Source organism: Platichthys flesus, chromosome 12, assembly GCF_949316205.1.
Source record: "Platichthys flesus chromosome 12, fPlaFle2.1, whole genome shotgun sequence".
Lineage (NCBI taxonomy): Eukaryota > Metazoa > Chordata > Actinopteri > Pleuronectiformes > Pleuronectidae > Platichthys > Platichthys flesus.
In genome coordinates, this window is record NC_084956.1 from 16,180,788 (window position 1) to 16,202,231 (window position 21,444).

A 21,444-nucleotide genomic window follows, 5' to 3' on the forward strand; every position below is an offset into this window, starting at 1 on the left:
TCCATGCTCAGAGCATGCCATTTAAAAACACAGGTTATTTTCACTGTGGCATCAACGTTAGGGCAAAGCGCATATCAGCATGAATAATGAATTAACTATGTGGAGGCAACCCGGGGTTAACCGTCTGAGGAATGCATGGCTTGTCAGGGACAGTGGACTGAGGGGAAATGCTCTGTGAGGCATAAGGTCAAATGGTGGTAGGAGGGCTGTCTATGCATATGAGGCCACTGGCCATCCGAATACCAATGGCACAGCGAGAGAGAGTCAACTGTTGAGGGAAGCTTTTTGTTGACGCATTTCTTGAACATGTCACTGTTGCTCTTCACTTGCTGTTGACAGCTTGCCAAAGGTTGCATTATGGATGACTTTGATTGTCATGTCAAATAATGCTAGTTTTCCTTCTTGCTGTCACTCCACTTGGCAAAAATGCCTTCAAAATCTTTAAAAAGTCCTACATTGACTGCATGTCCTTACTTTTAAATCATAAAGTTCCAAAACTTTATTTTTAGGTCACATATTTCCATTTCATATGATAGCCAGTATATCTCAATGTCTAATTGAATGCAGTACGTGACCATGACCTGTGTAACAAGGCTTGGCCTGGGGGTGTGAATGAAACATTGTGTCCATTAGGATTGTCTGGGGAGAAACACTCCCGTTGCTAAGGGAGGGAGGGCTTTAGGCAATCAATGGGATCAATGTTCAGACCAGGTTGATAAAAGCTTACCCGAAAGTGCTGACATGCTGTCATGTTTGTGTGAGAGTGTGCGTGGGTATTAGCCTGTTTTCATGAGTGTGTTTGCGGTGAAGCAGAGGTGACGACAGTAGTGTCACTCCAATACAACACCTAGTGAAAAAGGGCAAGGGCTAGATCCCCACACTGAAAGAGCTACCGTAAAAATAACAATATCATCATCAAAACTAATCTGACAGCAACAAGGGGCATTTCAATTATGCATTGACCTGTGTTGCTACAGGAAGAGATTAAATACATAATACAGCTACAGCAGTTATGGGATGAGTAGTGAGTGAGGCAACATTTCAAAATAAATGATTATCACAGTAACCTTAATGGTACATTCAAATGTACTGTAAGTGGAGCATATCCGTAATGGTCTTATTAACCTCCAGTGAACCCCGGGTGCAGTTACAAACTGTGATAAACTGCAAATACGAATATTTTAATTCAAAGTATATCTTTTGAAGACATTCAGGCATGTGTGGGAGTGAAAGGTTCAGCAGCTGTTTTCTAGGGGGCTTAAGAACGGGTAATTCAATCTGATGAGAGCAGCAAACACAGTCGCACAGACAGTGGAAAAGACAGATATGTATAATGCGGTGAAGGGTTATGGGTAGGCATGGTATTTCTAGCATCAGTCGCATAGGTGTTTTAATGAGGGGAGCTGGGACCTTGGCGTAGTTTCCCTGACCCTAAAGTTTCATATGAGGGGTCCTCACACCCCCACAACCCCCAAGGGGAACAGCTGCAATGCACCCTCTCGCTCACCTCTCTTCTCACATGACTAATCACAGCTTCTCTGCAGGGTTCAGGGTAATATCACAGGGAGGACATGACCGCTCCTCTCCCAGGGAAGTGAAACACACACCCCTGCACCAAACACAAGCCTGCTATTGTTCTGGACCTTATTTTCATCTAGTCCTACAAAAATATCTGGGCTGTCAAGATATCTGACCCTATAAGTGAAGGCTGTTCCATTTGGGACCTAGTTCTCAGAGCATTGTCCAAAATAAATTTTAAATGAAATGGACTTGGCATGAAAGTTTATTAATTCTCGACAGTGAGTCATTCTAATACTCCTGTATCCTCACTATACAATCGCTATGAACAGATAACAAAGTAGAAGTATTTCTTACCTTTTCCATAAAAGTACTTGTGGTAGTAGTATGCTCCAAGGTCAATGTGTTCAATGATGTACCGTTTGACCTTCTCCCTGTGGATTGGCTGGTTTTCACGTGGGACCTCCAGGACAGAGACTCCTGCGTTGGTGCAGTGGGAACTTAAAGATGATTCAAAAGAGCAGCTCTCTGACACAGTACTGTAGTTGGAACTGTTGGCTCTGGAGAGGGAGATCTTCCTCTCACCCTCACCACCGACCTCATTGCGAAAGTGTGGGCAGCTTAGCACTAGATTGCTACTCTTCCCATCTCCCTCATCAACATCAAGGTTCTCTTTGGGGTTCAAGTCCTCTCTGCTGCCTAATGGAGATTCAAACATTGGGGCATTTCCACTGCTACATCCTGCTGCTCCACAATCTGCCCCTGATCCTGGTCCAGGCCCAAGTATGGCTCCACCTCCAACACTTCCAACAGCTCCAGGGACCCCTCCAGGGATAACTCCAGCGGAGGCAGCTGAAGCCCCGGTGGTTGTGTTCTTCCTCTGATTGAGGGTTGCTCTGCTGGCCACCGCTTCACTGATGTTAAAAAGAACACTCTGGACATCATAGTGGGCGAAGCATTTTTGGAAGCTTAGCGGTCGCCGGTCATCCTCTAATGACAGCCGCAAAGCATCACTCTCACTCTTTATGGTCCGCAGTTTCCTGAAGAGAGACGTTTCAGATGATTCTGATTTGAGACGCCTCATGAAGGACTTCTCCCGCTCGCGGGTGTAGAGGAGAGAATTGTCTATGTAGTCATAGCCTGGAATGTGGACTATCTCTCCCCTAGCAATTTGGGCTGCTGTCTGCAGGCTGGGGGAGAGGGCGGCATCACACCGCAACAACTCAGGGAAACCCATAGGTGGTATGCTACGGTGGTCTAAGGTGTCTACTCGGTAGCCCCTAAGCATGGTGAAAAAGCCATCAGCACTCAGACCCTGACGGTCAATGGAGGATGTACTGCCATACTCGCGGTGCAGAGAGGCCCCTGTGTTTGGATTGACAGCATTCTGGTCCATTATGTCCTCGGAGTCAATGTCACTTATTGTGACATCGCTGTTGCTGCGCTGGCGGATTGGGTGAAGACCCCTCTGTGGTGAGTGGCAGAGGAGGTCACTTATTGTGTATTTGTCTGTATAGTCTATTTCCACGCAAACTTCTTCACCTTCCTCAATTAATTCCACTACATGCTCATGCTGGCCATTCTGAAACACTGGTATCACACTCTGATAGTTGGGTGAAGGCCGTCCATCCCATCCATCATTCCTTGGTGGCCATTCGGTCACCCTGGCCCTGACGCCCATTTTAGGCATGGCTGGAGTACCATTTGTTTTGCCTGAAACATCAGGTTTCCCCTGCATGTTGGTGGTTGGTGGTCCCATGCTACCATTCAGAGCTTTGAGTTTCCTGCTAAATAACTCTTCTGACTGCATGGCTCTGGAGTATTCTTCTGGGCCTCCCACAATTCCCACAAGGTTTGATTTGTTATCTGTCACAGGGCTCAAAATACTCATATCCTGCTGGCAGACTCCTTGAAGAGCAGACTTGTAGGACCCTTGTACTTTACATCATGTGATTTGCAGAGTGGTGAGTGGAGGAGGAGCCTCTTTCCTGAGTTGATGAAGTAACCGTCGTCATAACTCACAGAGACTGGCTGGCACGATGTTCGATGCACAGCATTTGGGTGTCAAGGAAAAGTGTCTGAGGCACAGCCTGAGTCTTTTCTCAGAGCGCGCTGTCAATGCAGAACGACAGCTGGAAGAGTTAGACCTATGGTACAAAAACAAACACAAGAGAAAATGTTAAAACACAGCTAGTGGGTTATAATAAGTGAGACAATTAAATTTACAAATACAAATTCCAAAACAGTAACAATTGAACAATGTAAAGGATCATAATACTAACTTGAATAGGGCTGTACTAGTTTCGAAACTATATAGCACATCACTAAATGCAGTTAATCAGTGTACTGGAGAAGAGTTGATAACATTATGGGTTTATAACAAGATAGATGTATATCTTTGTTGGTGCTCCCAGCCAATGCCAAACAGATGGTGGTGAAGCAAATTACAGCAACAAGAGGCAGATGTTCAGCTAAGTGATCACATGTAACGAGATTTCATCCAACCGCTTGCAGCAGCGTCATCAAGCCTGCCAGTTATAGAGTAGGGATAATGTTGCATATTCAACGCCAATTCCATATCTCCTTTTCTATATGCAGAGGTTTGTTAGCTGGAAAATTAACTCTGACCTGATGAGGTTAATTGGATGTGATGAATAAAAAAACAGAATTTCACTGAAACTCATCGTATGGCACTCCACTACAGTGACTTCAGAAAGTTTTCATGTTTATCCTTTTCCCCTTGGTCAGTTGGGAAAATATAAAGGCTTACGTGAGCAGTTTTATTCATTAACCTTAACATCTGAGGACAGAGAGGAGAGTGAAAACAAGTTCTCCTTGGACGAGCCTGAAATCCATCCATTCATCCAGTACCTGATGAAAACCCACACAAACCTGTTAAAAAAACTCCACACAGAAAGAACCGGAATAAAAAAGGTAAACATTCTTGCAGGGAGGTAAAGGTGCTTAAGGAAAGCCGAATTACATTGTACTGTGAACTTATATGGTTTTGTTTTTTTATCAATCCATAAGTGATGTGCTTGAACATCATTCATTTACACTTGTTGGTCAAATAGCAATACTCAGCTGCAGAACGATTTTACAAGAACAGTGTAATTAAGACACTAACAAGGACTGTAGTGTGCAAACACTGGACACAAGACTCAAAGAGGAAGAGAGCAATTCAACACAACATTCTTATCCAATCGATTCATGTCCATTAGGTATACTGTAGTTCCACCGGGGCCAAGTGTGTGAGGGTTTACACTGGATTCATCTCCTCAATGTCTGACTTCTGCATGAAAGCTTACACCACACCATGTCATGCCAATAAAAGGGAATGTGGAGCCCTTCTATGTTGACCTAAATGCCTTTTCCTTGTTCCTTGCATCTGGTGGTGTGCCAGCATTTGTCCTAGTCTTGCAACCATGTGGAAACCTCTTAAGTTACCAAATCACCCCCAACTATCAGGGTACTGTCTTTTTGTGCTCCATTGAGAATGATGAGGTCCGTTTAAGTGATTCTCTTTGTACGGTTTCAATGAGAATATGATGCATTGAGTCTGCCCCATACCTAACTTCAGCTCAGTGAGCTGTCCTTTAACATGATAGCTGTTTCCAGACAACTGTTTACATTTCTCTGTCATTTACTTTTAAGGAGGAAGATGGACTATTTTGGGAAGAAAATGTGGGCCACATCAAGATTAACTTCAAACCAGACTAGACAAAATACTCTCGGGACAAGTCAGAAACATTGTAATAATAAAGTATGCGGCTCCGCCTGGGCCAAATACAGGTTAATGCATGCATGACCTAAATGTGTAGGAATAAACTAATAATAATACCTTCTGAGTTCAGTCTACTGTCAAACTATCCATAATCCTGTCTCTCTCAATACAGAGGGGTTTGGTTATGAAACCAGTTTAATTCACAAGCAGGGAACCGTCTGTTGTGTCACTGCATTTAACACAAGGCTTTGAGAGGAGAGCAAGATATTGTGTTGTCATGTGAATGCATAATGTAGCAACCAGCACTGTTCTGGGAGAATATGTTTGTCTGTTGCAGTTGGCAAATTATGAATAATGGATAAAAAAATACTGGCTGCAGCGTAGTTGAGGCCAAAGCCGCTCATTTTTAACAGAGACCATGTCTGCATCTAAAAAAAGAGCCAAAGTGGTTCACGTTTATTTTAATCTCTGAGTGAAACAATTAATCTGATTTGCACAGTATTAATTCTCACATTCAAATACTGGTTTATCTACAACTCATGAAGCCTAATCTGGTGCTTGAATCATCTGTAATAATGTAGCACAACAAGCAGTTTATGCAGACCTGGTGTGGTGTAAATCCTGTGATAGTTTTAAAAGACAGTATTGTTTGACGTATTGGTGTCAACAATCATCCATCTCCACTCGCTTTCTCACACGACAGGTAGCAGAGGTGAGCGTGGCCCTCATGTTGACCATAACCCAGATGTCAAGCGTTGACTGAACACTGTCTTTTCACACTCACAAGTAGAGGAAGTGACAGCAAAATGGGCCACCTGTGCAAACAGCTTCATCTGTGGTGACACTCTAGCCAAGACTTTCGCGGATGACTGAGATCAGGATGAACAGAGAGAGTGACACACAGTAATGTCAATGCATGACAACAAAACAGCATGATGGACTTCAGCTCAACAAGTTAGAGGGGGCAGTGTGGTGAGAAGTGATGTTAAAAGGGCTCCTTTTTTTTTTTAATCCTTGCACATTCCTTTCATTCCTGGCTGTGTATTATAGCCAAATTTTGCATCCATTCTTTCCCACTGGTGGTGAATTCACAGTAACAACAGAAGAAGGAGACTCCTGTGTTTATGTTCGCACTGCCAGGCCTCTCCCAGACTGTGATGCTCCATGGGGTCAGGAAAGGGTGAGCTGGCCTTTATTTCATGTCGAGGACAGGACAGCATAAACCACTGAACGTGTTGGTCTGCTTTACCCTTCCTGCCTTGTATGAGCTACTTTCCCAAAGACAGTGATTAATGAACACAGTTGGAGTATGCAACTTTCCTAGTCCAGCCAACAACCTCCTCTACCAAGGGAGTGTGCCATGAGCTATTGGTCAGCAGCATCCATCTTCTGTGTGACCTGAAGGAGGATGTTTTCTGTCTTTGCTCTGAGGCTGTGGGTACAAGGAAGGCAGCAGATGGAGGGTGGGCGGTCTGCTTTGATAACAGCCCTTATTACAGGAGTAATGCATCACCATTATGGGTGTTTAAGACACAAGGCCTGGTGACCAGAGGGAAGGGATGGAGAAGCAAGAATTAAAGTAATGAACTCATATTCTGTCTCTGATGTTAGATAGTCTGTCTTTCGTCTTGGTTCACGAGAGAGGAGTGGCCCAGTACTTCCGCCAGGTCTGAAAATAATCCTTTGACACTGTGGCCTGATTTAAGAGCCGGCAGATATTAATAGGATGTCAGAAAAGCAAGTAGGCTCTGCACACCATCCTGAGATTAATGCTCTGCTATCACTGATAGGCCATGTCACAGAAGCAGGACACAAGGCATGATGTCAGTTAGCTCTGGAAATCTCACCAGACTGACTTCTCATTAGTCACTTCTAGGACTCCGCAATACTGTCACTGTGCAAGGACATCCCTCTGAACTAAGCTGCAGGCTGCCCATTTGTTGGGTTTGAATGCAGCTCTCTTGTATTTCTGCAAAATGAGCCAAATGTCCCTTAGATACTTGAACTAACAGTGGAAAAAGGGAAAAATACAAATACAAAAAAGATTTATGGGAACTAAGTGAAAAAGTAATGCATAAATTAAATTGAAGGTTTATCCAATGCTTGTCCCAAACACATATGTGAAAATTATTAGGACTAATCCGCTCAGAGCTGATGGCACTTCAGGAAATTATCCAGATATCGCATGCTCAGAAAGCGAGCAGGTCATGAGAGGTCATGAGCCCTTAAAAAAATATTTGTTTGAGGAATGCCAAATCCTTTACATGCCTCATTTGTGTGCAACAAGGCTGGTTTCAGGTCGCAGTTATTCTCTGAAAAGCCAAACATGTCACATAATGACACGTCTTCGACCTTTCAGAATCTTATTCTACACAAAGAAGGGGAACTGATGTTGCACCGGTTTCTATAAATAGCAAAATGTCACAAAGACGTCACAATTATTTGAGCAAAAATATCAAGTTTTGCTTATGTAAGGCCATCACAGGCCCAATTTAGCTGCTTGTTTCTGCCAGTACGCTAACAGTACATGAATACAGAATAATATAATAACAACGTATCGTGTTGTTATATTATTCAGTGCACTGGTAAAGCTTAAGCCAGACCATGTTGTTGATAATAGAAGGCACTTGGCCTACAAGGGATGAAAATGCATTTGAGCCATGATTCTGTCTTGAAATTTCGCATTCATCCAAAACGTGGTGTCCTCCACAATGTCCACCTAATTGCACTCGGGTCAAAGTCAAACATGTTTATTTAGCCCCAACCAAGCTGCTGGGCCACTCTGAGCCCTGGGGACAACCCAGACCTGTGATTATGGCCAATTATCTTTAATAAAGCCTTGTGTAATTGAGTCATATTAATACCCCTCTGTTCTCTGCAAACAGGAAGTGGTAGCCAGACTCGTTCCCAAGACGCCTCGACCTCCAGAGGTGAGGCCAGGCCATGATGCAGTCATTCTCCCCTCCCGCAGCCAAATTAGGCTGCAGTATAGGTTAGAAGCCAAGATGATTACACCAATTTTCCAGCTCATGGACTTCATCATATAGTGAGTCAAGCAGCCTTGCTATGTGAAATAATACCACAATTACTTCATAGTGCATTCACGGCCCCACTTATTTCAGTTCTTTGTTACCGGCCTTCTACTGCTTTATGTTGATAGGCTGCAGCCAGTCAGACATTTGAATCTGTCACACCGTGTTTATGATTAACAAAGAGGAAGGAAAAAAACTCAAGCGGAAAGAAAATAAACCTTGAGGCCTGTTGATTATGCATCAATGCCCGACATTTGATTCCTCAATAAACTTATTATAAAAACAACGCATCACATTCCATGTCACTCCACACTCAAATCCAATCAAATTTGCGCTGCACAGAGTGTTAGTGTTTCGCCCTCTGAGGAGTTAATTTAAAACAACGTGGGAGCTCTGTTTTCAATACTGTACTGTGGGCAGCTGTTACAAACTTGCGGTGGGAATGGGAGGGGTATGTGCAGTGGGTTTGGGCAGGACAGATATTAAATTCATCACTCTTGCAGCAAGATCAGGACTATGCCTGCAACCAGATATGTGGTATTGGAAATCTGATGAAAACACTTGTTTCTGCTTCAATGGAGCATTTCTTTACCTTAACTGGGTTATTGCAAAGGAGAATTTGGGGTTAAGAAGACAATTAAAAGTCGAGGGGTGGGCAAAAAAAGGGGGGGGAAATGGGGGCTTTGCCAAACCTTGCTCAAAGAGATTCAAGCAATTAAACCACAGAACCAATTAATTGGGCGATGTTATCCTGGCGAGTTCATTACTGGGCCTGGGAAACCAGGCATACCATCTCTCCTAAGTCCCACCATAACCAGAAAAGACTTGTAAAGGGATATCAGGACTGTGTGTGTGTGTGTGTGTGTATGTATGTATGTGTGTGTGGGTGTGTGCGCGCTTGAACTACAACTTTCAGAGGCTATGAAAGAATGGACCAAAGAAAACCAAATGCACCATTCAGCTTCTTCCTCTTTCATCTACTGGTCCCGCAATTCAAACTCTCAACAGGGAGGAATCTCCCACCAGCTGACACTCAAATTAGCACTGATGCTAAAGCCCCGCCATTATTGCCCAAACCTCCCCCATCCATTAAGCACTGATAACTATTTCTGAGCCGGTAAGAACACAATCATCTAACTCCTTCCTCCTTTAATGTGGTCAGACCACCAACCAAACAGCCCAATGTGCCAATATTGCCTGCAGGGTGTATTGCTGAGATTTTAATGGCTAGTGTGAATGGAGGGTCACACCCTCAGTGGGAGGTAAGGAAACCAATGAAATGAGTTCCAGCCAGCTGCATTATCCAGCTTGATATGTGGAAAGAAACAGCGAACCACATCCCAACCTAGTTCTCAGTTCAAAATAGATTTGATGGACAGATAGATGGATACTTTATTATTGCTATGGACGGAAATTTGACAACCACAGATGCTTCATGTTTATTTAGGTTAAGTGGGATTGCGACAGAATTAAAAATGATACTTTAGTGGTGATGGGTGTTAATTTAGCAGCATCATCCATTAGAGAGGATATTCAGATGTGACTGTCCCAAACCAAACGGACCAAATCGCATCAACACCGTCAACAGCAGCTTCAACTTCATCCACCATTGGCCCACTAGTCCCCCTGCCTCCGTATCAGACCTTCTCCTTCTTAAGATTCACTTCCTGTCAATTTGAGCTTTGGGATATCCAATCTGAAATCAAATTTGCCTGTTGAAATGAAACGCTGTTAGGTGCGAATTGAGGTACGCCCTTGCAGAGTCACGCAGACGTAAGGTCAGAACTCCTGATGATGAAATTTGTTATAAATAGATGCACCAGCTCCAGGAGCATAAATAGTTCACCCATATGATTGGGAGGAAGAAGATTATCTCGACCTGGTCCTGGTGCTGCTTTGTGTGTGTTCCCTTTACTGAACAAGTAAACAGAAGTGAAGATTGGTGCAGATGAGTGTTGGGAATGTGTGCCGGCCATCTTGAAGCTGTGCCAAAAACAAGTGACCCTTTCCATTAAAAAGCATCTGCTATTTATCACATTAAAAAATCATTTCATTATGTTTAGCAAGCAATAAGCAGTCCAAGTATGTAAGCTTGATGTCATTTATTAAATGTATTAATTCCATTTAAGGGATATTTCAAACACTGACTATTTGGCACACTCTATGTTTTGTATTCTGGCAAAGATTCAGGCCAAGTATAGATAATATCAGGTTTCAGTAAATGCTCAAATATAAACACATAACCAGAGTGTCTTATCTGCTTTTTACTAGTTTTCAATGTAAAATAACTTGGATCTTGGTAGATCCGTGGTGTATTTGTGGAACATATAAATGAAACTAGAAAGTTTTTTCAGAGCTCATACCTCTGCCAAGGCTAATGTTCTATCTTGCATATCAAAGCCAAGTTTCCCACTCATTATCCAGATTGTGGTGGCCCGCCATATTCTATATTGTCCTGCCACAGTTAAATGATGGAAAAAAAATCTTTAAACCCTTCATAATAAGGTAAGAGATTTCTAACTTGGTGTTTTGCTCCCTTGCTGCAAGTTATAGCTGTGTGCAGCATTATTTGCCGCCTGCTTGCTCTCAATACGGTCCATAAGGTTGTTACCATCCAGTTGTCTTAGCATACGATTAAATTAAGATTATTGGAGACGCTGCAGAGAAAGTGAAACAAAATTCATGGATTTGCCCATTTATTTGGATCCACACCAACAATTAACAGATTCTTTCCTGACCCTCACCGAAACCTTCACAAAGTTTTGTGGTAATCCAGTCCAGTAGTTTTTGAGTACTCTAACTAACAGACAAACAACACAAATATAACCTCCTAGGCTGAAGTAAAACCTGTTTTTCAAAGTTGCTTTGAATGTATTGATCTTGTTTTCATATTTGCACCCAAAAGCAACTTCTAAATAACTAAACAGCATTTTCAAGGAGCTTTCTGCTTTTGAAAGTCTCTATGACTGCTACTACTACTTCTTATCCGCAATCTCGTCTCAGCCTGTGCATGTTTACTGTTTCTAAGCAAAAATCTTCCACTTAAAGTAGACGAGTTTCATGTCTTCATCCCTGACAATTTTGACATGATCCAATTTACCTGGTGATGTCCACAATCACATACACTCACATAAACCAACACACTGTGTATTTGTGTGTGTTTGTGTTTGCATAAACAGAGAGGGGCTGAGCAGAGGCGGTCTCTGTGGGAGCGAGAGACGATTAGAGGCTCTTTGTTTACATCTCAGCGCACACAGACCTGAGTTGACCCAACGGCAGTAGAACAATCAGAAGAAGAGATAAAAAGGAGGTCAGACAGTGCAGAGTAAACATATAAGCTCACTGTCTCATCATGTCCAACAGTCGGCCTCACAATGCACTGTGAGAAATGCCCACACTCACTAATGCCCAGTCAGTGCCCCCAGGTACACAGATTTAAGGAGAACACAGCCTTGATAAAACATGCACGCCAGAGTCTGCAGGAGTCTAGCTTCTGGCATGAGCTCTACTTCAGAAGAGACTGTGTATGCTCGGTCTGCATTTTGATCTATATAAAACTCCTTTCAACTGCTTCTCCTTTGGGTAGAGAGGACCAGACAGGAATCTCTGCTAAAAGGAAGCTGCTTCATACCAGGATAAGACTTAGATGCTTCTCAAACAACCGAGGAAAACTGCACAGCTTTGCACAAATATAAGACAGACAACAGCTGTTATACAGAAGCTGAAGGGATAAGTCATGAGCCACAATGCCGGATCTTTGCTCCAATGGCTGCAGCGCTAACCTGACTTGATCACTGCCCTCCAACAGCCATCCCGCCACACCTCATCTGTCAACAGTTATGCCCTCATGCGTAAAATTAAACAAAGGATAGCGGTTTGCTTTGCCGCGGACTTTGTGTTTTGGGCTGGTGGTTATTTCTAGCTGTTGTCTTATCTTGGAGGCAGCTTACATGAACACGAGTCTGTTTTCCTACACCAGTGCACCCCTGAGTGTGCTCCGCTTTGTGCGAGTGGTAGCTCCATCTGGAATGTGCTCGCTACAGCTGAGTCTTAAGCATGGAGGTCACCTGTGATCAAACTCCTGGTTCACTTGGTTCAGGGAGAAGCAAGTATTTACCCAGCAGAAACTGCATAGTGGTGAATTATTTTTTTTCAATTCCTACACACAATTCAAATCTCATAATATCGACCACATGCTTTGTTACAGACAAAGAAAAATTAGTCTGCCAGAAAAGAAAGTGGATTGAAACACAATGATTGTGTAGGGACGCCAGTGAGCTACAAGGAGAGGTAGTCAAGGAAAATCTAATTATGTGTATACTGATCCATGCAACATGACTGCACATGTTTCTCATGGCTCTGGAAACATCAATCGAGGCATTCAAAGTAATTGATTGTATTGTGGGGCATCACAGCATGGCACAAGGCTGTGTATGTAAATAAATGAATGCAGCATTTATGCTACTAAAACAATCACCTAGTTGTGTTTTCTATGTGCACATTAAATAAACATGAAAACTTCTTTAAGTGCTTTAGGAGACCTGAAAATGATCACTTTCTTATAGCTGAGTGGAAGCATCACTCGACACTCATTTTCTTGTGAAAACATAAAATACACCTAATGCATCAGCTGTGACACTGGAACGACAAGATTAACACAATCACTTACAGCAATCCATCAAGTGGGACCTTCACCACAGTCACAACGCTGATGTAAGCCTCACATAACCACACTGACAAGGTGTGGAGCTGAGCAAAGAGGTTCAGTCGTGTTGTGAATAGAAAAGAGCCCCTGTTCTTATGTCGGACTGAGCCTCATATAAAACAGCTCAACAGAGGTGGTGCTGGCTGTATCAAGTGTAGGAGAGAGAGGCAGACCTCCTCCTGGCTCCAGTGAAAATGGGAGTATCCTGCCCTGTTGCTCTGCCAGCTGGCTACCTGCCCAGCGCCTGCCAGGCAGCACACTGCTATTGTCCTTTCGTTGTTTCAGGGTGATCTGAGAATTAAAATAGACAGGACAACAGATTTTTCCCTGTTTGTTCACATGAGAACAAAGAACAAGCTCCGCAGATAGAGACCTGTGATACACTGAGTTAAAAGCTATAAGTAATGTTGTAAACTTGGCTACGAATTAAGTGGCAAGTTACCATTCGTATGCAGAATTAATGAATACTGACTAATTTGACTAATGGAATATCGTGTTAATAGAAATGTGACTTGCAGTGCTATCATTGAGCACTTAGCTGTATGTCAGTTACCATTATGTTAGAACCAGCATTGGTATCACTCCCCAGATACACATGCTTAGTTTTAGATGTCGCTCCCAGAGTCTATTCAGGTTTTTCACTCAGACTGAGGCTCCTGAATGTTCCCAACAGAAGGAGACCATGTTTGTTCTTGGCTGCTCCAGCGGAGCCCCGTGAACACAGAGCACTGTGCTGAGGCACCTCTCCAAAGGGGACCATCTGTCCCCTCCGTTCCAAAACTGGGCCTAGCCGAACCGGTCCTCTGTGCTATCGGGGAGACAGAAAGTGCAAGGAACGTTGAAGTGGCCCAGCAGGCATCCAGATTAAAACCACAACCTATTTCCATCAGCACACACAACCCCCTTCGCTGCTTCCCAGCCGCCTGCTGCTTACCTCCGTACCAGCGGCAGCCTGTCAGCAGAGTGCCTGTCTCAGGGAAAAAGAAAAGAAAGAAAACAAGCAGGAGAGAACTGGTAAGAAGTGTGTTCTCATCTCTCAAAGTGTGAAAGGAGCTGTGAGGGTTTCAGATCCAGAGCTCTGAGAACGGCCATGCTTCAGCTCCTCTGCTGTGGGCAGTCACAGTCCACACTGTCAGATTATCACTGAGAAACACTGAAGCAGAGCAGGGAAGTAGGTAAACTATGAGTCACTGTTAGGACTGAGAACCAACATTCACACACAGAACAATTTATAATCGGAATCCGTCGAAGCCAGGGACTGTCTCTCCCTCCTCTTGCTCTCTCTCGTCCTAGGTGCTCTTTTTCTTTTCAAATTTAAATGTTCACACTTGGCCTGGTTTTACTGACAGAAATCGAGCATACCAGAGACAATTTGGACTTCTAGACAACAGCTGGAGCTCGGCAGCTGACACAGAATAAGGTTTAGTCAAGCGGAGGATGCAAGGGGAAGATAACAGTGAGGAGGACAGAAGTGAACGCAGCTACCCATGAGTCACACATTTATTCACCTTGGAAGAACTTTTTGTTCTGTGTCTGCCAAAAAGAAACATGCAAGATTGCCTCCTCTGATACACACCACAGGCTAGACTACTCATGCATACCATTGTCAGCAAAACAAGCCTTTCCTCACTTTATAATTGGCTCATTCGTCTCACAAATACAAATAAACCCGAGGTCTATATGTATTATTAAGCATTTTAGCTTTTTCCTCACAAATCATTCCACAGAAGACCAACAGCAGACACTGAAAGTTGCCACACTTACCTGTTTAAGAAACTCCTTTCATCAAAGCCATAAACGAGCAGAGGACACAAAGCCCTGTGAGCCACTGTGGAAATGAGCCCAATGTGGAGACGCTATCCAAGTGCATTAAATCCATCAGCCACTTGTTGAGTACAAGCCACCCATAAACACACAAGGGAGAGAGAAATCCACCACACGTCTCAGCAGAAAAGCAGGAAAATAAACAACAACGCCGCAGCTCTTCCTTTTGGCACTGTTATCCAGCAACTAGTTTGGAAAGAAACTGGAGAATAGAGTAAAATAAGGACGAGCCCGCCAGCCACCGGGGAGTCAATTTAGTAAAATGCATACAGCTGCCCCTTAATGCACACAAGCCTCTCCCTCCCCCTGCGACAAAGCCACCAACAGCTGAATGAGACTGCAGCATTAGCATATGTAAGGGAAAGTAGGTGGCTGTGCTGGGTGGCGGGGGGAGAGAGACTACTTGGAGTTGGTGGCTGGGGGGAGGGGGTGGACCATGACATTCAGAGCTTCTCTGGCTGACAGGAAGAACAAGAAAAGAGAGGAAGGGGGAGAAGCTATTGTTGCAGGGAAAAGATGCCCAGGTCAAGCCTGTGACCTTCTAAGTTCCTTGTGATGGCTGACATTTGGAGCAGCGGGAGATAAGGAATCTACTTATCTGTTCGCTGTTCGAGGAACCACAGCCTGGTACAAAGGTCTGTCTGACAAACACAGCAAGCATGACCACCTCATGGGTGTTCAAAATTGTAGAAATGAGGATGTCCGTGTTAACTATATAAAGCAGGTTTGTGTGCTATATAAATACTGTGGAATACCCAATGCACACAGCCTATATTCAGAAACCTAGCGTGAAAAACATTGAAAACATTTATTTTGAAATGCCATGAATATACTGTCACCATCTTCAGCCACAGTTCCAATGCAGTCGACCCACACTCAACACACAAGAATTTTGTTTCTCTGTGTTTACTTGAAGTCTGGCACTGTATCGGGTCTGGCAGCTGAGGAGAGTAAGCTGAAGGCAGGGGTGGTGGGCTCCACCATTCCTGCCTGGGACCTGGACATTGTAACAACCCATAGACCCGATGTGGCCAGATGATGATCTAGGTGTTTGCAGCAGAACCAGACGTGGCCGTGCGTCACTCCAATCAGAAGAGAGGCTCAGAGACAGACGCAAAAACACACTGTTCATCCTAGAGCTCCAGAGAGAAGCGTGAGAACCGAGATGTAAAACTACATTGAGGAGGTTTTTGTTGCCTAAAATATATTTTCTTATGGATATCAAAACGAGATGTTCCCAGACTGGTAATCCCTTTAATCCATATGCCATATGCTAAATCTGCGTGTGTTTTACCTTCAGCAGAGGCAGGAACAACAGACAGGAGGAAGGGAGGTAAGGGAGAGGCTGTGATAGTCCTCAGAGGGAGGACTTCTTCTCAGCAGGGCGCTACTCTCCAGTGCTTCACGGCAAACTGTGAGTTTAAAAGCCCTCGTATACACAAGCCAATGAAGCTGCACCAACACAGACTGAATCATGTTGTTATTCATGTCCTCTAATGAAACACAGCCAATAATAAGTTTGAGGGCTTTTAAAAAGTTGTAGAAGACCCTTTTACTTAGCTGAAATGACTGGATATTTACAAAAACAATCCAAAGCCCGACCAAAACCGATGCTGATACAGATATTATGAAATAAAACATTTCTGATTCAACACATCGGCTGATATGTATTTCTAAGATAAAAAAAACTATTTGAGGCTCGAACTTTTACAGGTTAACCATAAACGTTATTTAAGATAACTGTGAAACGAAAACACATGTACGACAAAATAAATATCTTTTCAGCATTGTTTATTCTGTAAAAATGTGTATTTATTCATGTGCATATCAGCAAACACACACAGATAGCGGTATCTCTGTAAAAGGCTTATATCGGCCGCTGTTATTGGCCAGCCAACTTGGGAGTTCCTGTTTTTATTCTCAGCTATTTAGCTAGTTTTTGTTTTTTTTTTTTGGATAACATCTACAGAGTAGTCCTTTCCTCTATTGCTAGCAGAGTTCAGCTGCCCCTAAGCTGTCGTCTTTGTGATGTTAAAATGTCGTGTTGTTACAGAAGGCATCAAGCAAACTTCAGCTGCCATTGTGAGTGTGTTTGATTAGCTGCTGTTTGTTGATACTAGTTGTTTGGGGGTCAGCATAGTGTGTCATGGCTCAAACTGCAGTCAGTGAAGCAGAATGTGACTTTGTAGGTTTATGGTTGAAATCTGTTAACTGTGGGGAGACTGACAAAAAGCTGATCCGTAAACCATTGAGGAGCATTTGAGCAGGATGCTTTTAACCCTAAAAATAAACATCACTGTTTAATTACCAGGTATGTGTTAAGTATGGTATTTCTGAGGAAGCTAGTCTTTGCCGGACACATAAAAGTTAAATAAAAAAACAACTCTGTGGGGTAAATGAGTTCTGATGATATATTTCTCCTCTTGCACAGTGCAACATAATTAAGTTTCAGGGACCTTAACTGGTAAAAACACAACAGTGTCATTTTAACCACTTCCTGATGACTGCTTTGCTCCGTTTCTGGTTGGAGGTAGGAGCATGTTAATAGCAGGAAATGACAGACTTTAATCAAGCTCAATGAATGGCAGCAAGTGCAGGTCTTTGTGGCGCAGTCGCCTTTGATCCAGCCTGCGCTCGCAGGTTCTCAGCTTTGATTTGCGCTGAGGGGAAGGAAAGGAGTTTTATTTGAAGAGTGGGAAGCCCCAGGAGGTAACACTTAGCAGTTCTTGTCACTGCATCCCAGCAAACAGACAAAGTATTCATCAGCCTACACACATGTGCAGCAGGGCCTGCAGAGAAACACGCTGTCCCACAAACACTGCTCATTTGCACATGGACGACCGGGCCTGATGGGTAATTTACATTCCAAGGCTAGTCATTACACAAACAGTTAGATGTAAAGATGACCTACATTCGCTAAAAAAGAAAAAAATCTTTTACAGCTCATGGAGTTTTGGCTCATTTAAGGAAACGAACTGAACTTTTTGGCCTCAGCCAAAGTTCTTATAACTCTATATGATAAAAGAGATGGAAATCTAACCAAAACATTGCCCTTTAAGTGGCAGGCTATTTATCTTGAGACACTTGAGATGTAGTTTGTTTTATTCACGGAGGAATTCATATAGAAGATGGACATGTTTGGCAGGACACAAAGTTCCTGTTGGGTAAGAGTTTCCAAGTTTCCATTGGTTTCCCTTTCACGACAAGGCATTTTTAACTTATATAATACATATAAAAAAATTCTACTTTTGCTTTTAAGAGAGGTTAGGCTTTTTATTTGAGTTTGTCAGTGCAATAAGCACTTCAATTCATGTTTTTAAGTTTAGTAAGACAGTTTGGAGATAAGCTTAGAAAGAGAGATTTTCAGCCTGCTCTATGCTGAGATAGGAGTCTCCAGCCTGTAGCTTCTGCTTTAGCAGACTTGTAAGAGTATTATCGTCTCATCCGAAAACTAATCATTAATAACGTTGAACAACTTGGTCTGAAAGAGGATTCAATGTCAATAACCCAGAGTAATAATTTACCTATGTAGAGTTACCGATCAAACCAAACTATGTACAAATGAGATCTCTATCTTGATGTGTTTTGAGGAATCCTTACTCTGTGGTAATGTCTATAATCTCGAAACAAAACCACCTCTTGTCATTCTGCGGTCAACCTGACAACTGCACTCAGTATGGTAGTGTGGAAGTCATTCAGCCTTGCTGCGTAATTACGGCACCAAACAAGTTAGAACTACCTAATGTGGTGAGGAACAAAGGCTATTTGTGTGATTGCTTCCACCAGGGGACATTTAATAATCCGGAGAGAACGAAAGGCACCTGTATCCGCTTAGTTTGAGCCCCTCTCTCAGGAGGGTGTGACGAGAGCCATACAGGCATGTGATAAATTTGAAGTCCAGTATTTTTAGCCCTGCTGATAACGGCATGCTGTGGCAAGACAAGTTTCTCCTTAGTTATGCAGAGTGGGAGAGGAGTTGTTTAGGGAAATGGCCTGTTCCTCCTGCAGAGAGGAAGGGAGGAACAGCAGCTGGTAGGCAACAAGCAGACACAGCATCTCTGAATGTCAGCCTTCCCTCCCGCCCCCCTCCTCTTCTCCCTCCACACCTTCTTCCCGCCTCTCAATATCTGTTGTCTGGATTCATCAGCGGGCAGGAGGCTGCCCTGCCTCCACTGTCCTCCCATGCCACTCCATCTCTACCTCAGAGGCAGAGAGTGCGAGAGAAGGGGGTAGTGGGCACATGAGGTGAGGGGGTGGAGAGTAAACAGGGGCTTCACATCCCTCATGTTGTTGCTGGGCAACATTTTCTGCCTATGACAGCCCTGAGTGACAGTAGACCTCCCTTCAGAACAAAGACAGAAAGTTGAGGGAGGGAAAGGCGAGAGAAGCAGGGAGCACGTAAAGATGAGCGGTGATCGGGTGAACAGCGAGGGCAGACGCATTGTTGTTTCCTTTCCAGCTACACAGAGTAACAAACTTTATCAAATTAACCAAGGTATTTCCAAAGTCGCCATTTTCAATCTCCTCACCTATATTGGTCTCAAGATAAATCGGAGGGGTCATGAGATAAATAACCTGAGCATAAAACATGTTCCATTACTATCTTCACTACTCTTGGGTGGACAGTGGATATTGCATTCTTTTAAGGGATTGCAATTCAAAATTATGAGGGCTACAGTTTAAAAACAGGGCTTTTGGAAAGAGTCTGTCCTAGTTGTAAACAACTTTATCAGAAATCTTAAATTTCCTTTGCTGGAATCACACTAAAAATCAGACAAATGTTTAAATTTTTGAACACTAAAACATCCTGCAATTCTGTGCAGATCCCAGCCTTGTTTTGCACATTCTCTTTCATTACCTATGAACATATGATTAGATCTATACCAAACTCCTGAGGCAGAGTACCAGAATTATCACCACAACCTCCAAACTATACTTTGGCAAAAGTTGGCAGACACCAGCCAAATCCAGCTCAGCACATTTAAGTGCAGCAGAGATCACATGTTTCATCCATAGGGCACATAATGAGGGTTTGTGACGATTACACAAGCTAAAATTAGCATGGGAATAATAATCACTGGCCGGAGCACTGGTTTTCATTTGAAGTTTGGCAGGGGAGAGAGTTCCACATGCCAGATCAGGGGTACTGCTTTATGGATTTGAGCAAAGTAAAGTTAACGCTGTAAACCATGTTGCTGACACCAGCATCGGCTAATTTGCGAGTGTTTTTGGGAGTGAGGATGCCAGAAGCTTGCATCATGGTGTGCTAGTAAACAGGAGAACAACATTATGAGCACACAATAAATGTAACGAATGCTACATCCAGATACGTTTCAACCTGTTGACATGCGGACGTCCAGTGAAACAACTTCCTCCTGTAATTAATGAAATTCTCCAAAGGGAACAGTCTGATTAAGTGAAAATTCTTCTTATTCTCCACAGGCCGTGACGGAGCTCAGACAGAAAAGGCTCTGGAAGAATTCCTGAGAACTAGGCGGCTCTGGCTTGTCATGCAGCTGGCATCTCTTTTATGGAGTCACTTTCAAAGCTACAAGTGGCATCAAAAACATCTGTTCCTGGTGCAGCCACCCACATGAGAGATGTCCTGGCCCTGGCAGGACTGCCTACAGATGTACGTTACAACCGACATGCAAATGAACATGTAAAACCCCAGACAGCCACAACGTGACAGCTAAGACAACAATATGCCAAAGAGTCCCGGAGGGGAAAAAATAAAAGACAAACAGAGTGGAAAGTTAGGGAAATATAAAGAAATATAGGAGGAAGGAGACTGAATAACTAGAAAGCATCTTGCCTTACTTGGTTTCTCCTCAGCCTGGCATTGCATGATCAATTTGCATTTTCAAATATTTCTGCAAATTTTGATTTCCAATGGCTGTTATCATCAGTCAAAACAAAGCACCATTTGACAAAGTGCAGACAGACTGAAACACGTACAAACAAACTACAACTTGTTGTTCCTTTTAGAGAGAATGTCTCATCTAGTGTTGTCGATACCATCTCGATTACAAATTTAACAAACCTCACCACATCAGTGAGAGCCATCTTGGCGCTCTTCTGTCAGTCAGTCCGGCCCATTCCAGATATATGACTGTGACCTGACCAGCTTTAGGATGTATGGAAATCAATGGCAGAGAACTATCTGCAGAAGTGAATAAACATGGGGTTTCCAGGCTTAAGTTTCTCCATATTAAAAAGGACATACAGTGGTACATTACATCTGAGGCGAAACGTCGATTTGACCTCCATGTTATTTAAAGCAGCAGTGAAAGATCCTGGTAAAGCCTGATGAAGAACTGGCACCATCACAGCGATATTGACGCTACTGTGTCCAATGTGTTTGAGATGCTTAAAAGCGCACTCTGCTAGTGCTCAGAGCTGTGCAAAACACTGTGCATCATTAAGTGGAAGTGTGCTTGAGTACTGTCCACGGCCTTGTAAAGAGACTGCAAGTGGGGGGAGAGTGGATAGAGGGAGGCGATGGGAAATGGTCTTCAGAGTTATTTCCATTCCCTCAGCCCGTTTATTGAAACATTATGGGAGCAAGGTTCAGTTCTCACGGAGCAGGAAAAGGTTTGGGAAGCAAGTAAAGAGTGAGAGACAGGAGAGAGTGAAGGAGG

The 21,444-nt window shown here is 43.4% G+C and overlaps 1 protein-coding gene across 5 annotated transcripts in view; it reads right to left on the minus strand.

Annotated features, from left to right (window-relative positions):
- Positions 1–21,444, minus strand: part of LOC133966245 (signal-induced proliferation-associated 1-like protein 2) — a 78,512-nt gene that overhangs the window by 46,262 nt on the left and 10,806 nt on the right. For all 5 annotated transcript variants that reach the window (XM_062401078.1, XM_062401076.1, XM_062401077.1 and 2 more), the window contains exon 2: positions 1,876–3,665. In XM_062401078.1, the coding sequence (XP_062257062.1) occupies positions 1,876–3,409 (1,534 nt within the window). In that variant the 5' untranslated portion in view covers positions 3,410–3,665. The remainder of the gene's footprint in view (positions 1–1,875; positions 3,666–21,444) is intronic.